At 41.6% G+C, this 16,452-nt stretch overlaps 1 protein-coding gene across 2 annotated transcripts in view; it reads left to right on the forward strand.

The window, feature by feature from the left end:
* Nucleotides 1-16,452, forward strand: part of NUP133 (nucleoporin 133) — a 60,435-nt gene that overhangs the window by 27,536 nt on the left and 16,447 nt on the right. For both annotated transcript variants that reach the window (XM_030556876.1, XM_030556875.1), the window contains exons 14-18: nt 5,718-5,812; nt 5,909-6,133; nt 7,255-7,377; nt 10,721-10,820; nt 14,908-15,159. In XM_030556876.1, coding sequence (XP_030412736.1) covers nt 5,718-5,812; nt 5,909-6,133; nt 7,255-7,377; nt 10,721-10,820; nt 14,908-15,159 — 795 coding nt within the window. The remainder of the gene's footprint in view (nt 1-5,717; nt 5,813-5,908; nt 6,134-7,254; nt 7,378-10,720; nt 10,821-14,907; nt 15,160-16,452) is intronic.

Consider the following 16,452-nt stretch of genomic DNA (forward strand, 5'->3'; position numbering starts at 1 on the left):
TTGCCTACAGAAAATGATACGGGAGGATGATGTGGAGGCAGCAGCCCTGCGGGAGGCCTGGCCCGAGATCAGTGGTCTGGTATCCTTGCCCCATTCCTGTGTGGGGAAGTCCAAAAAGTCTACTATGATATGGCCGCAGAGACTGCAGCAGACTATCCCCAGCTGAAGGCAGAGATCCTGGCCAGATCCGGAGTAACAACGGCATTGCAAGCCCAGAGGTTCCATGAGTGGCAGTATATGGAGGACAAGACACCCCGATCACAATTGTTTGACCTGATCTACCCGACCCAGAAATGGCTGTGCCCTGATGATGGTACTTGGTCCTTTCTTGCCACGCAGAAACACATGGTCAAAGGCAAAAGCCTCTTTACCCCCAAGAAAGTACACTTGAGATCGCATAGGAAAAATTGTGGGGAGGCTGTTGTTTAGTTTAGGAAGATGGAGTGAGGGTAGGGAAAGAAAGGTCTTGGTACTGGACCGGTATATGAGGGGGCTACCACCAGGCCTCCGGGCTTGGGTGGCCAGAATGACCCCTCCACCTGTGATGAGTTGGTCTCCCTCGTGGAAAGACAGCTGGCAGCCCGCGAACTGTTCCAGACCCCAGGTGGGGAGACATGGCAATCCAGGAAGCCAACCCCAAACCCAAGAACTGTAACAGGGAGGAAAGACACCGAGGAATGGCCCGAGGCCAAGAAGGGATCTAGGGGTTTGGAAAGAGAGGTGGGGGATTTGGCCAAATAGCCCCAGGCAGAGGGTGACAACTGGAATAAGGGGGCGGTGTTATGAATGTGGGGAATTCGGGCATATAGCAGCCCAATGCCCAACAGGGAAGAACCTATGCAGTTTAATCTGGGGGATTACGGGAAGCAATGTGGCCTAATTGGCCTGGTAGGAGTCACAGTGACCTCACATGGGTATACAAGATCAGTAAAAATGAATGGTATTAAGACCATAGCATTAATAGATTCTGGGAGTGCTGTCATGCTCGTCTTGGGGAAATTGGTGGGGCGAGATCAACTAACCTGGGCCAAAAACACAGGGGTAACGTGCGTTCATGGCACCGTGAATTTCTACCCCACAATCCCGATGCGGATTGAGATCCAGGGGAATACTGCCAGGGTGACTGCAGGGGTGGTCCCCAAGCTCCCCTACCCTGTCTTAATTGGGAGGGAATTTCCTGGGTTTGAGAGCTTACTTATCCCAATAGAGCCAGGGGAGGGTAGCAACCCCCAGGCTGAGACGGAGGCACCTACAGATAGCCTCACGCCAATGTTTGCCGAATTTGCTCCAGAGTTATTCTCATCCCCGGGAAACCCCGAAAGTCTAGGCGAGAAAGGAGGGCAGGTAAAAGATTAGGGACCAGGATTCTAGCAGAGAACCAAAAAACTTCCCTTGTGGGTAGGCGAACCCGCTCAGGAGACCAGGAGATAATTCAGGCTAGGGAGGACTCGGAGGCTGTTCCTAGCCCAAGTAGGACAACCCAGGGGGAAGAGTAGAAATAGGCCCTCTAGAATTAGGTCAGATCGGTACTGCATGTGAGAATTTTGGGCAGGACCAGGCCAATGATCCACTATATGCGAATGTGAGCAGGAGGTAGTGGAAGTAAATGGCGTACCTGTGGAAGGAAAGATCAAAGGCCCAAGGCCATATTATGTGCTCAAACGCGATATCTTGTACAGGATAGAGCAAATATGAGGGGAAGAAGTAGAGCAACTCTTAGTCCCACGGAAACACACAAGGGCAGTACGAGAGTTAGCTCACAGTCATCTATTTGGGGGACATCTAGGAGTAGACAAGACACTAGATAGAGTCCTAAGAAGGTTTTATAGGCCAGGGATACGCACAGAAGTCCAGCGCTATTATACCTCCTGCCCTGAATACCAGTTGCATAGCCCCCGACCTTACTTGTGGGCCCCATTAGTACCGTTGCCTATTGAAGTCCCTTTCGAGAGGATAGCCATGGACATCGTGGGCCCACCAGAAAGATCGGCATGGGGCCACCAAAACATACTAGTCATCCTTGACTACGCCAAGCAGTATCGAGAAGCCATTCCTTTAAGAAACCCCACATCCAAGGCAATAGCAAAAGAACTGCTACAGGTTTTTGCCAGAGTGGGCATCCCTAAGAGATCCTGACAGACCAAGGAACCCCGTTCATGTCAAAATTAATGAAGGACTTACGTGCTCTACTCTGCATCCATGCCATATGGACCTCAGTCTACCATCCACAAACAGATGAACTGGTCGAGCGGTTTAATTGTTCCCTTAAAAGTATGATCCGGAAGGTGGTAGCACAGGATGGAAAAGACGGGGATACCCTTCTACCGTATCTAATGTTTGCTATATTTGAAGTCTCCTAGGCATCCACTGGTTTCTCTCCCTTTGAACTACTATACGGAAGCCACCCACGTGGGATATTAGATATCGCCAAGGAAGATTGGGAAGAACAACCCAACCCAGGAAAGAATGTCATTGAGCATGTGACACAGATGAGAGAGCGAATAACTTGAGTAATCCCTATAGTACGAGAACATTTGGAAAAAGCACAAGAGGCCCAGTGGACATATTACAACCGTCGGGCGAAAGTACGGAGATTTCAGCTGGAGGAATGGGTGATGGTGCTAGTGCCGACAGCAGAAAGCAAACTCTTAGCCAGCTGGCATGGACCATATGAGATAGTGGAAGCCATTGGGGAGGTGGACTATAAGGTCAGACAACCAGACCGCCGAAAGCCAAAGCAAATCTACCACGTCAAGATACTGAAGCCCTGGCATGACCGAGAGACGTGTCTGGTCATTGAAGGAGCTCCACCCCAGACAGATGACCCACAGGGGCAGGTAAAGATATCTCCTGAATTAACCCCAGAACAATGAACAGAGGTCATTGAGATGATCCACCGGAACCAGGACGTGTTCAGTACACAACCAGGCCGTACGACACTGGTCCAACCTCATAATGTCATCAGCCCCGGAGTAAGGGTGACAATAAGACCGCACTGAATACCGGAAGCTAAAAGGGAAGAAATTAGGACAGAAGTGAAGAAGATGCTGGAACTCGGGGTTATTGAAGAATCCCACAGTCAGTGGTCCAGCCCTATCGTCCTAGTCCCCAAGCCTGATGGCACTCTGAGGTTTTGCAACGACTTTTGGAAATTGAATGAAGTATCCCCATTTGATGCTTGTCCAATACCACGCATTGACAAGCTAGTTGATCAGTTAGGCAAGGCCCGATACCTAAGCAGTCTGGATCTGACCAAAGGATATTGGCAAATTCCCCTGGCCAAGAATGCCAAGGAAAAGACTGCCTTCTCTACACCCGATGGCCTGTTTCAATACACTGTCATCCCTTTCGAACTCCATGGGGCCCCTGCAACATTCCAACAACTTATGGAAAAGTTACTGCGACACCATGCCAAGTATGCCGCCGCCTATCTAGACGACATAGTCATCCATAGCCCTGGCTGGGAAACGCACCTAGGAAAAGCAGAAGCAGTGCTAGACGCCCTGCGGAAGACCGGCCTCACTGCTAACCCTCTCAAGTGCGTGATAGGACTAGCTGAGGCCAGATACCTCGGGTATGTAGTAGGGAGAGGTTTGGTGAAACCCCAGTGGAACAAAGTGGAGGCAATACAAGGTTGGCCTGGACCAGTCCGCAAAAAGCAGGTCAGAGCATTTCTAGGGATAGTAGGATACTATTGGAGATTCATCCCTCATTTCGCCACAAGAGCAGGGCCATTGACGGATCTGATAAAAACTCGGGGCCCCGAGATAGTAAAGTGGACTGGTACGACAGAAAAAGCATTTGCAGATTTAAGCACAGCCCTGTGCTGCCATCCAGTACTCATAGCCCCAGACTTCAAGAAGGAATTCATCCTACAAACAGACACCTCGGAGGCAGGGCTAGGAGCCATCCTTTTACAGATAGTAGGGGAGGAGGAACAGCCAATCTTGTACCTCAGCAGGAAACTCCTCTCCAGGGAACAAAAGTACGTTGTCATTGAAAAGGAATGTCTGGTGGTAAAATGGGCTATGGAGACTCTCCGCTACTATCTACTGGGGCGGCGGTTTACCCTCGTGACAGACCACGCCCCGCTCCAGTGGATGCACAGAAATAAGGAGAAGAACGCAAGAGTGACTAGGTGGTTCCTATCCCTGCAATGCTGATGGCCTATCGTGACAACACTGCCTCTCGTCCCAAGTAGCCCAACCCCATGGTGTTGAGCGGTGGAGGTGGGATATGTGATACAGCATGGCCAGAGGGCAGCAAGAGAGGGTTAGAAGGGAGCGTTATTCCCTGTAAGGAAAAGAAAATTTGCTATAGATTAACTGGAGCACGTGAAGCCAATTAGAGCTCCTGAAGCCAATTAGAGCACCTGCAGTCAGTCACATGATAAAAACCCCTGCTTCAGTCAGACAGTGTGGGAGTTGGAGCAGAAAGGATTGGTGTTGGAGCAGAGAACAGTTTGAAGGGAAGCTGAGGAAAGTTTGGAGAAGTGCTGCGGTGGGCTAAGAAGTCCAAGACCCTAGGTAAGGGGCACCTGGCTTGTGCAGAGGGCGGGCAAGAAGCCCCCCCACAAGCTGAAGGGCAGGAGAGGGAAGTAGGCTAGGGGAAGCAACCGTCAGTTCAAGTGGCTCACTACTATCCTCAGGGCCCCTGGGCTGGGACCTGGAGTAGAGGGTGCGCCCAGGTCCCTCCCTCTCCACTCCCCTCCTCTAGGACACTAGTGGGGCAATTAATATTCCGATTCAGGCGCAAGAAATGGCTCCCTGAAACCCCCGCCCCCAAGAAGAAAAAGCACGAGACCCATCATAATAGTGCCGACAATTTGCCACAATATTGAAAAATAGACCTTAAATTATGAATGCATTATGTGAATTGATTTCCTGTTAGTGCAAAAACTGGTGTTGATTAATCAATAAATACTTGAAAATAAAAATAAAATCCTGATAAGCCTACACATGATGGAAACTGCAGACACAACTGTTCTTGTGAGTTTCACATCTTCGCAGTCTTCTGATAATAGAGTATGTAGATGTTATGATAATTCTAAAGCAATAAAAAGGTACAGTGGGGCCCTACTGGGATGTCAAACACACATATATACCCAGAGAAGCTTCCACTCCAGTCACTGGTTCCTTAAAGTCTTTGCTCCTTTGTGTAAAAATTTTATCAGGATCCTCAGATTCAAACCCTGAGGGAAAGGAGTGAGCTTGGGCCAATCATATTTAAAACAGCAATACATGGCTACATCCGGGGGTGAAGAGGAGGGAGCAATTTCTTTTTGCTTTGCTAAGTCCATATGTGCATGGAGTGTAAAGTCCATGCAATGGTGGAGGTGTATTAGGTCTTTAATAAACCTTTAATAGGATTCAGATAGTTATCTTCATTTTAATGTTGTCCGTCTTCCATATTTATATATTTGTTTTATTTATATTACAAAAACTTAGTTTTAGGTTGTATTTTCAGTCTCTTAAGATCAAAACAAGGTGATCTGATTAAAAAAAAAAAGAAAGAAAAAAGTCCAGTCTTTGTGTAAAAGTTTATTAGTATCAAATACGTTTTTTTTCAAGGGTTTGCTCTTTTTTTTGGTAATAATTGAAGACAGAAAAGCTGCAAAATGTAAGAGATCTTAAATTCCAGCTTGCAATACCATGGACTTTTAAAAAAGTGCTCTTAGCTAAAAATCTTCTCTTCACACACACACACACTCTTTTCAGAAGCAGCTGGTTTCAGCAACACATCCCTTATTCTCCTTCATCAGTTGGAGGATAAGACGAAAGCTCATTCCTTCTTCATTGACTTTCTTCATCAGGTAAGGTCCTAAAATTCTGCTGGCATGAACACTTATATTTTTTATATTATATTAATCATTTTTTGCACATTGCTTAACCTTTTTTTTTAATAAAAGGTTGGCTTATTTGAATGTCTGGGCAGTTTTCCAGTAAGAGGGATGCCAATGACAACTCGATTGTTGCTCTGTGAACATGCAGAAAAGTTATCATCAGCCATTGTTCTCAAGAACCATCACTCCAGACTGCCAGACTTGGTGAACACGGCTATATTGATTGCTTTAAACAAAAGGGAATGTGATATTCCACAAAGTCTTACCCCTGCAGATGTTTTCTTTAGAGAGGTAAGAGGAAGAAGTCTCCGTGATTAATTGGAGCCCTTTTCATGACGAATTGTTATATTGTAAAAACTGAAATACATTAATGTGTAAAATAAGACTTGATTCTTCTAAAACAAATTTAACTTTCCAGAATTCTCCTGTTAAGACTTTATTGGTAGCATTTTCTCTTATTTTAAAACATGACTTTTTTGCATGCATCTGCAACTAAAGTATGAATCCTGATTGACATCACATAGCTAGAGTAAAATTAATCTGATCTCCAACCAGTTCCGCTATAGGAAGGATGAAAAGACTGCCATGTTTTCCCTTCTCATCAGAGAATTGTATGCTAGGATTGCCATGTTACAGGAGAGCACTGAAGGACACTAATATCTTCTTGCTAGGTCTCTTTCTCATAAAGCTAGCAAAACATGTCCTCATCTCTTCATTCCCTTCCTGGAATGAGTTGTAACCACTCAGAGCCTTTCACTATAATATATTGTCCTCTCTGATGCAGTATGTTTAATCCAATTAATCAATTACATTTTTAAGGCAAACATTCCAGTTGTACTATGTTCCAGTTGGGTCCAGCTTACATTAATTTCCTCTGTTTCATCTTAACAATGTGCAATAAAATGTTTAGATTTAGTTTTAGATTAATTATGTACAGAGCATTAATAACCAGTGACTGATTTCTCCCTAGGAGAGGTGAGAACTGGTGTCAGCTGTGGAGAAAATAAATAATAGGAATTGTGATGCCTGATTAAAACAGTTGTCTGTGTAGTCCATTATCCTTTTCCTAACAGTAGTCAGTACTACATGTTTCAGAAGAAGGCACAAGGAGCCCCATAATGGACAATCATGGGAAAACCTGCACATATGGAGAGTTTCTTCCTAACCCAATTGGTTTTGTGTCCAGAAGCGAGAGGGCTTATAACCCTTAAAAAAAAAAAAAAAACTCAAAATAACTGGATGTTTCAATATCTATATAAATATTTAATGCTTTTTTGTATTCCAGTAGGGTGTTTAATCAAGATCCTGTTAATACTTCAGTATTTTCATATATAGTAATCATTTGGCTCTCACACATCACCTGATAATGGGTAGGCTTGTGTTCAGTGCAAATATTTTTGTATATTTTACAGGTATCCCAGATAGATACGATCTTTGAATGCTTATTAGATCATGAGGAGCAAATATTGAAGGATACACCAATTGAATCCATTGAGTGGGCCCAGATAGTTGTCGATGTGAATAACATCATAAAGGTATCAAATTACACTGATTAAATGAAACACTCAAGAAAAAAACCAAGACCAGAATTTAGCAAGTTGAGTCCAACCCTGCTTTTCTGAGTATTAGTAAGCAAGAGAAAGTTGTTGAGAATGCAGTATTGTTTCATAAAAAACAAGAAAGTGAAATAAAGAAAACTTAAGAATTATTTCTTAATATAGAATTATAGAAATGTAGGACTGGAAGGGACCTTGAGAAGTCAAGTCCAACCCACTGCTCTGAGGCAGGATCAAGTAAACATAGACCATTGCTGAGGGGTGTTTGTGCAACCTGTTTTTAAAACTTCCAGTGATGGGGATTCCACAAGCTCTCTTGGAAGCCTATTCCAGAACTTAACTATCCTTATAGTTGGAAAGTTTTTGCTAATGTCTAACCAAATCTCCCTTGCTGTAGAGTAAGCCCATTATTCTTGGCCTACCTTCAGTGGACATGGAGAATAATCGATCTGTCATTTATAACAGCCCTTAACATTTTTGAAGACTGTTAACATTTCCTCATTGGTCAGGTTTTCTAAACTTTTTATAATTTTTGTTGCTCTCCTTTGGGGTCTCTTAAATTTGTCCACATCTTCCCTGAAGAGTGGTGCCCAGAACTGTACTCCAGCTGAAATACTCCAGCTGAAGCCAGTGCTGAGCACCACAAGGGCTGGATAAAGCAGGACAATTACCTTCTGTGTCGTATATACAACACTCTGTTAACATACCTCAAATTATATTAGCCTTTTTTGCAACTGCATTACATTGAGTCATACTGAATTTGTGATCCGCTATTAACCTCCAGATCCTTTTCAGCAGTGCTATCTTCTTTACCAGTTATTATCCATTTTGTAATTGTGCATTTGATTTTTCTTTCCTAAGTGAAGTAATTGTATGTCAGTTTCCTCACCTGATTAATAAGAAAAAGGGGCTGCAATGTTGAAAACAAAATCATTAAAGAAGACACATCTGGGTAGGAAACTTCAAGATGTACTTTGACTTTGCAAATCTAATTTTACTTTTATCCTTTATCTGGGCTATTTAAATATCAAATGCCATGTGCATGAATATCAAGGTACTAATAAACAATGAGTAATGTAGGATTTTATTACATGGATATTACTAATAGAATCATATAAACCTCTGGACCTGCTCAGTCTGTAGTAGAAATTAATAAGCTGCAAGAGTTAAGAAAACAAAACAAAACCCAGTGCCATATATGGAACCCTTTTTAACAAGGCTTTTACTTCAGCCAGCCCAAAGATTGGAAGGGCAGAGTGGAGAGAGAGGGTGAAAAGTACAGAGAGCAGTAATTTGCATTTCTTGGCTGAACAAAAACCATGGAATATATATTAGTTGTTTAATAACAAATGAGTACTACTAATATTAAAAGAAGTGAAATTGGTAGTGTTAGATAGTTTCACATATAGTACAGGAATTATTTGTGGTGCTGGATTTAGTCACAGGAAATCCTTGACTGCTGCTCAGTACAGTAACATGGGTAGTTCTCATAGACAAGTTGCCCAAATAGAAGAACTACCCATTAATTAATATGAAAATGCACAAAAAAAGTTTTAAGGAGGATCCGTTAGGTGCCTCGTCTTCCTTTCAGTATCCAAGCACAGTGTAAAAAGGAAATACATAGGGAAATTCACAAACAGGGGAAAAATAAAACTCACCAGTTGCCTGTCACACTCTATGTACATTCTGTACTAGTCTATACAAATATAGTAGTATCTCTCTCTTGACAAGAGGGACAAAACAGTTGCTGAATATGACCTTGTTAGCGGTGGTATCACAAAAAAGGGAAAATATCCAAAGCAACTTAATCCACTTTTAATCCATCCAGCAATGCAAATACAAGGTATGCCTCATTCTGACTACTTCACATGGAGTTAATGTCCATCATCTGTTTAATTATATGACTTTTCGTCTCCAGTCCTAGAAGTGTCATACTAGATAAAAGCTTACTGAACTTTCTAGGCTGGCATGGATATATTCCAGAAATATAGAATCGTATTCCAAGATCTTGTCAGAGCAGAGTAACACAACTGTAATGAACCATATGTTAGCTTGAGAGCCAATTTCTCTCAGAATTCTGACAGAAACCAAGTGCTTAGGCAGCTCAGAAAATCAGAGGTACTGACCCCAGTAATGTGTCAGATCACTGACTTTGGCCTTCTTTTTCCCTGTTAAGTCCCAAATTTTGGATTTGTTTTCTTTGTTATGATGGTCCTGATGATCTGATTCGGTCTGAGTTCCTTTTTGTTCCACTACATCTGCCCTGCCCAATTACTAGAGCTCAAACATTTTTCCTGATTTGTTTTTTCCCCCAGTTTGTCCATTTGACAGAGCTCTGTGTAAAGGTGTACCTCTGTATTGGTCAGTTTCACTTCTTCCTGGTCTCTTGAACAAGACCATGATATCACACACTCAAGCACTGTTCTGGAAGAGCTTATAATGCACGTACTTCTCCAGGCATTTAAGAGTCTGCTTAACAGTAACAGCAATTCATGAAGTGTCGCTGTGTCAGTATGTGGGGCTTGGAAAGTCTCCTTTCCCAAACTACTGCAGGGAGGCAGAAAGGAAAGTAATGAAAAGCAAGGTCATGTTAGTTTTAACCACCCCTCTTTACCTTACAATGGATCCAGAAGAAAGGTGGAAGGAGATACACTTAGGCTCACGATCACCACCAGATCTTTTAATGGAGCTGAAGGAGTTTGGATGCCTCCACAGACCTTGAGGTGGTGAGATGAACCCCTTCACAGAGCTGGGAGGCACCGAAATCAGTGTAAAATCGTAATGGAGGGGCCTCCATTTCCTAGTGGAGCTCTTAATAGTCTCTGGAAGCCAGCATAGAAGTGGGAGCTTTGGGGGGGATTGCCACCTTTACTTCTCATCCTTTTAGCAGGAAGGAGATGATGAAGTGATTGCCATGAACTGCAGCAGTGCACAGGAGCAGGGAGAAAGACCAGTATTAGACAGGGAGTGGATAGTTGGCCACATCCTCTGAGCTCAGAAGGTGGCTGAAGTACTGGCGTGGAATTGAGGGTACATGGTGACTTTCCCTCTTGAACTACTCTTCATGGGAACCTTAAAAGTAACAGGATGGCTAGCAGCCTGGGAGAGACTATTGATAACATATGCATAGTAAAGAATTTACAGCTCCTGGGCGTGTACATTAATGCTCTTGCTAGGCCTCTTCATACTCTCCTGTTTCAGAGTTGCATGTAGCAGTAAAGGGTGAAAAAAAATTGACACAGGAAAAAGGTAATTAAAAGAGAAAATGTGGCAAGTTTGTGAAATTGACCAGTTTTTAAGGTGTCCATTTAATGTTGTGCAGGATATGCTACAAGCTGCCAGCCAGTATCGCCAGTCTAGAGCCTCTCTATATAAAACAGGAGAGCTCCCGGAAAGAGAACCTGAATATGTTCCATGGACAGGTGAGAATAGTGAAAATGTTAAGCAAATTAATATTGGTTTTAAAACATTAGCAAATACTGTTAATGTTTTTCAGAACATTTGACTGTATCCTCTGAAATCTTTGCGTTAGCTCAAACTGTGAATATTAAACTGAACAGTGATGTTATGTGCTATTCTAAGTTTGAATGTAGATATCCATATGGATAGTAGAACTTAGTGGTTTAGTTTGTTGATGAATGGTTGGTTTCTCCATTACTGATGATACTCCTTTAAGCTTGTTGCACTGGATACTGAGAATCTGGCTACAAAACAAAGGTGCCAAAAGTTGGGAGGCAGGAATAATTTTTGTTTTTAGGGTGTCTTGATTCCAGCTGACAAGATCATGATTTTTTTTGTATAACTTTCAAATAAAGCATAAAATATTAATCTTGCTCTGTTTAAAACAGACAGATAGTGTTCAGGGCTCCCTGTCAAGAGTAAAAAACTGACAGTTGCCCACTTTGCTTCTTTGTTGAGTATTTGTGCTTTGCTACTCGAGGATGCAATGCTGTGAAAACTTGTCAGAACAAGTTTTGTTTTGTAATGTAAACATTTTAAAGTCTTTCTTCCTGCCTTTGTCCATGTGGACTCCTCTTATGGTATGCATGTGTCTCATGTACCCAAAATCAACTTCTTCTGAACAGCAGGACGCGTTGGCGTTATGTCTGTCCTGCATGCCATGATGACCCCATGTCCAAGAGCAGATTGGCTTTGGTCACCTCTGTTCCCACTTCTCATCCATGGCAGTAAGACTTATCTCTGTGGTGTCTGCTGCAATCTGCCTCATAGTGCCTTTTCTTCTAAACTGATAATTAAGGTAGCTAGTCCAGTTAGTTTTTAAGGTGATATTTTTGTCCTGTTGGCAGTCTATTAAGTGTTCTGTTATTTTAATGTATTAATTTTTTTTCTTCTGACTATTATGAGCTGAGATCTCTCCATGCTTAATGGCTAAGTCCAAACCATCTGGCTTCGAGCCATGCCCATCACGTAATGGACTCGGTCTTAACCGGTTGGGCATAGTAGATAACTCTTGGTTGGCCGACAGCCATGTCCTGGACCATTGCTCTGTATGCAGGTCTTTCTTCTCTGTCAGAACCACTTCTCCATAAATGCTTAGTTAAAATTCTACCTGTTGAAGCAATTCACAAGATTCTGAAAATGCTTCTCAAACTCCAAAAAGGGATGCTCTTCCTTCAGCACCTCTGGGGTATGGATACTCCCATTACGTATCAAGAAAAGGGCATCAACCCTTTCAGCTCCTCTCGACCCCCCAAACTGATTTCAGCACTGGCTGCATGTTTGGTGCCGAAGCCCTGTATCACTTACACCACATCAAGGCAGGGCAGATCTAAGCTACTTTCTAAGGATGGCTCAATGTGGCAGTCCTCTTTCCGAGAGAGAACAAAAAAAAAAAGTCATGGGTTTTCTGACTCTTGTTAACTGACCCGAAAAGTCTAATCAGCTCAGACTGCCTAGCATGGGCAGACTCTTTGCTCCACCCAGCTCCAAGCAAAATCAGGTCCACTCCCAATACCAAAACTCATTACTGGCAATGACTCCTTGTTATCACCGAGACCCTTGGTACCAGACCCAATACTGATACAGTACCAGCAGATAGTTCAACTACAGACCTTGAGCCACCAGTACCAGCTTGGTTACCAGTGCTACCAGCACATACCTTCCCAGTATCAAAAAGAATCAAGCCTGCAACACCAGTATTGTCCATCTCATTAGAGAGGGGTCATAACCACCTGTAGGACAAATATAATCTTCTTCCTCTTCTCCTACCCACCCCTTCTTTCTTGATAGCATCAAGCAAGGACCCTTCTCCAGATGTTCAGATTTCCCCCCTCAATCTGTTCCTCTGCAAACATCACCTTTGAGCCTCAGCACCTGCCTAGCTATATCCATTTGGCTTACCGCTCTGGCTTTATTGGGCATTCTGGCTCTAGGAGCTACTCACACCCTTCCTGCAAATGACCTAGATCACCTTCCCCAGTTTCCCTTACTAGGCCAGTCAGCAAAGCAGGTCTCCAGAGGGAACAAGGGGGGGAGAAATGTGAGGAGGAAGTAGAGGAGTAGGCGGAAGATGAGATGAAAATACTTGTTTTAATGTGATGAATATTGTTACTATTAAAGTCCAATGCTATGGGAGAGGACATAACATTTATTCTCCTCCTCGCTCTTGCAACCTCTACTGCTCTGATCTCTAAGTCACTTGTTCGTTTGATTCTGTTCTCATGTATATTTGCTGCCTCTCCAGTAGAAGTGTTTACTTGGCACAGGTTAAAATCTCTGGAAGCCACTGAAGGCTTGTTTGTCAGGGCACCCTTCAGTGCAGCTGAATTAGCAGTGGCATGAATAGTAACTCTGGGAAATATTTTGCGGATTAAGGCGTCTCTGTGTTGGAGTGCGCTGTGTCGATGCATGCAGAATCTTGTGACAAACAGTTTGGTAGACTAAAACTGTCCTGTAGTAGTTAGAGTTGTTTGCAGTGCCTCATAACAAGGGTTTCAGAATATTTTCTGATCTTTATTCTTTTTAAAATTAAATTGTTAAAATAAAACAGGTCCAAAAAAATCCCAATATAAATTTTTCATTTTTTTATTGATTGGATTGAAAGAAATCCTTTTTTCCTACTGCTCATCAAATCGCTTGTAATCAGTTACAATTTTAGTATGTGTCAGTGTCAGCATGTCAACATATTTATGGTATGTAAATTGGTTGATTACTTAAAAGCAAAATTGCTTTAGTTGTACTTGGTGTTTATTGTACATATGGTATAAGAAGTTAGGGGCTCAGAGTTAACTTGTGGATAAAATGGGAAGATTAGAATTAATGCTTAGTATTAATAATGTAAAAGAAAAATGGGAATACTTTAAAGAAATAGCTAACTTCATTGCAATTTTTTTCTGGGTTGCTGAAATTTGCAATGTGATAGTGCATTCTATACTGAGTGTTTCAGATGTTCTTTATATTTTTTTCTCCATATTTTCTGTTTCCCCACTGGTATTTGAGTCACACCAGCAGCGGTGTACATAGCCATCACAGCTCTGAATAAGACATTTCCAGCTCCCAGGCCCTCTTCCGCTCAAAAAGGTTCCTATCTGCTTCTCACAGAAGCTTATGTGCCTCCTGTTCCATCTGCTCTGGCCTTCCAGTACATTCCTGCTTTGTTGACGAGAACTGAGGGGCAAAAGATTCCCCTGCTATTTGTTTACCTTTGGAAAGTTCTCAAGAGGTGTTAGCCGGATCCTGTTGTATTTCCCCAGCTCTGTGGAAATGTCCCAAGAAAAAGCTCCCTCCCTAGCTCATAAGTGTACACTACTTCCCTACTGCTTAGTTCTGTCTAGGGATCACAGAGAGGAGAAGAACACCTTTTCTACCACTGCTCTCTTACCTTCTTTTGCTCCTGTGAGATCTTTACATTGTGTATAATTTTTTAAAAAATTAATATAGAACTTCAGAAATTATGCCATTTATACCAATTAAAAATAGTGAAAAAGCAGCAGCCAGCTGGACTATGACAGCAGCAGCTCCACTTTTGTCATGTTCCCTTTAAACACCCTTTGGGGAATTGTGTACCTGTGGGTTCCCAGAGTACTGTACCAGTGTGATAACTTCTCATGCTTTTCTAGTGCACATGTAGGCACTGACAGAAGCACAAAGTAAACACTGAAAATGTGAGAAACACTACAGTCTTTTAGATATATTGCATGTGATGGTGTATCTGTCTGTCTTTAATGCAGGGGTTCTCAAACGGGGGGTCGAGACCCCTCGGGGCCGTGAGGTTACTACATGGGGTCAACCTCCATCCCAAACCCTGCTTTGTCTCCAGCATTTATAATGGTGTTAAATATATAAAAAAGTGTTTTGTAATTTATATGGGGGGGTCGCACTCAGAGACTTGACATGTGAAAGGTGTCGCCAGTTAAAAAGAAAAAAAGTTGAGAGCCACTGCTTTAATGTCTATAATTGTGCTCCCTTCATACTGTCATAATATATTAAGTCACAAGCTAATTATAGAATCTAATTTTGTAAATGTTTACTGTTTTTTATCTTTCCAAGCATCTAGTGGTCCAGCTGGCATACGAACAGCAATAATACGTCAGCATGGAATTATTCTGAAGGTTGTTTATCCTCAAGTGGACAGTAACCTCCGTAGCATTGTGGCTGAACAGTTGGTGGCGCTGTTAGATTGCTTTCTAGATGGCTTTGTTTCTCAGCTTAAATCCGTGGACCGACCTGCTGATCAAGATAGATACAATAATCTGGAAATGGAATATGTTCAGAAAAGATCGGAACTTTTGTCTCCTCTTCGTAAGTGCTGATCTCTTTTCTTTGGTGTAAGGATTAACCATTCATCTAGGAAACAATGTATGGAATGTTTGGATCCAAGCAAATACAGAAAGTAAAAAAAAAAAAATAAAAAATTGTTCCATATCTAGAGTAAAATTACATTTATATGCAGCATATTAGTTGTTGGTTTGTTTGTACTATTTAATGGGGAAGTTAGCTATAGAAGTAGATTGAAGAAAATGGAATTCTTATTGTAATGATCCTAAATCAAACCTGTGTAACAGACAGAAGTCTCTTTCCTGAATTGTAAATTCAGTGCATTCTTTCCAATTACTTATTGCATAGCCTGATGCCAGGAACTTGATATGACTTGATAGTGTCAGATGAAAATAGCTTTAAAATATATTTCTAAATAAGTCTGTTTTGTTGCCACTTAGCCATAGATCTGTTTGAATATTTATTAAGCGGTACGTTCATCAAACAGCATAAATATTAATTGTATAATGTTTATTATATATTATTTTAATAATCATAGCTTAATCATAAATAATTATAGCATTGATGTAGCCAAAATATTTTGGGTTGAATAATGTAATCTTGGAAACAGTGCTCACTTATAATAGGTATCACAATATTTGGTAAATTTATTAACCTGATTTTTTAGGCTTAAAATGAATTAAATTAATAGAACAGTTGAATATTAAATCCATCAGCTTTTAAAATTATAATTAGGGAAGTCTTTGCTAACAAAAGAAATTGCATGTGTTAGTCTTTTTGTACTAACATACATATATTCTGGTAGCGTGTAAATATATACAAGCTCTGTAGCATTGTATTCAGTTTAAAGCTTTAATTTCCTTAACACATTGATGGCCCTTGAATCTCATTTCTCTTGACTTTACTTGGATCAAAATCGAAGTGACCAATAACATATTGTGTATATAAATCTAGTAATCCTCATAATTGTTTTGTACATTGACAAAATATCTTGTCTTGTTACTTTCTCACTTTTGGTGATACCTGATTATGAACTGTAAATATTTATGAAAGCAAAGAATTTCAAAGGTTTAAGTGGGAGTGGTGTGCTTACTTTCAGAGGTAGCTGGATGCCTAACAGGCCTGTGTGGCTCTGAAAATCTTTCCAGATTTATTGTGCTACTTACTGTATATATTACATGTGTATGCATGTTTACATAAGCATGCACATCAGTTGTGGTTTGAAAGCACAAATAAATGCATACTTGATATACAACTATTTTTATATTGCAGTGATTTTGAATTATTTTTATTATTGTGGTCCAAAACAGCATGCAT

The sequence above is a fragment of the Gopherus evgoodei genome, chromosome 3 (genome assembly GCF_007399415.2).
Source record: "Gopherus evgoodei ecotype Sinaloan lineage chromosome 3, rGopEvg1_v1.p, whole genome shotgun sequence".
In the NCBI taxonomy this organism is placed as follows: Eukaryota; Metazoa; Chordata; order Testudines; family Testudinidae; genus Gopherus; species Gopherus evgoodei.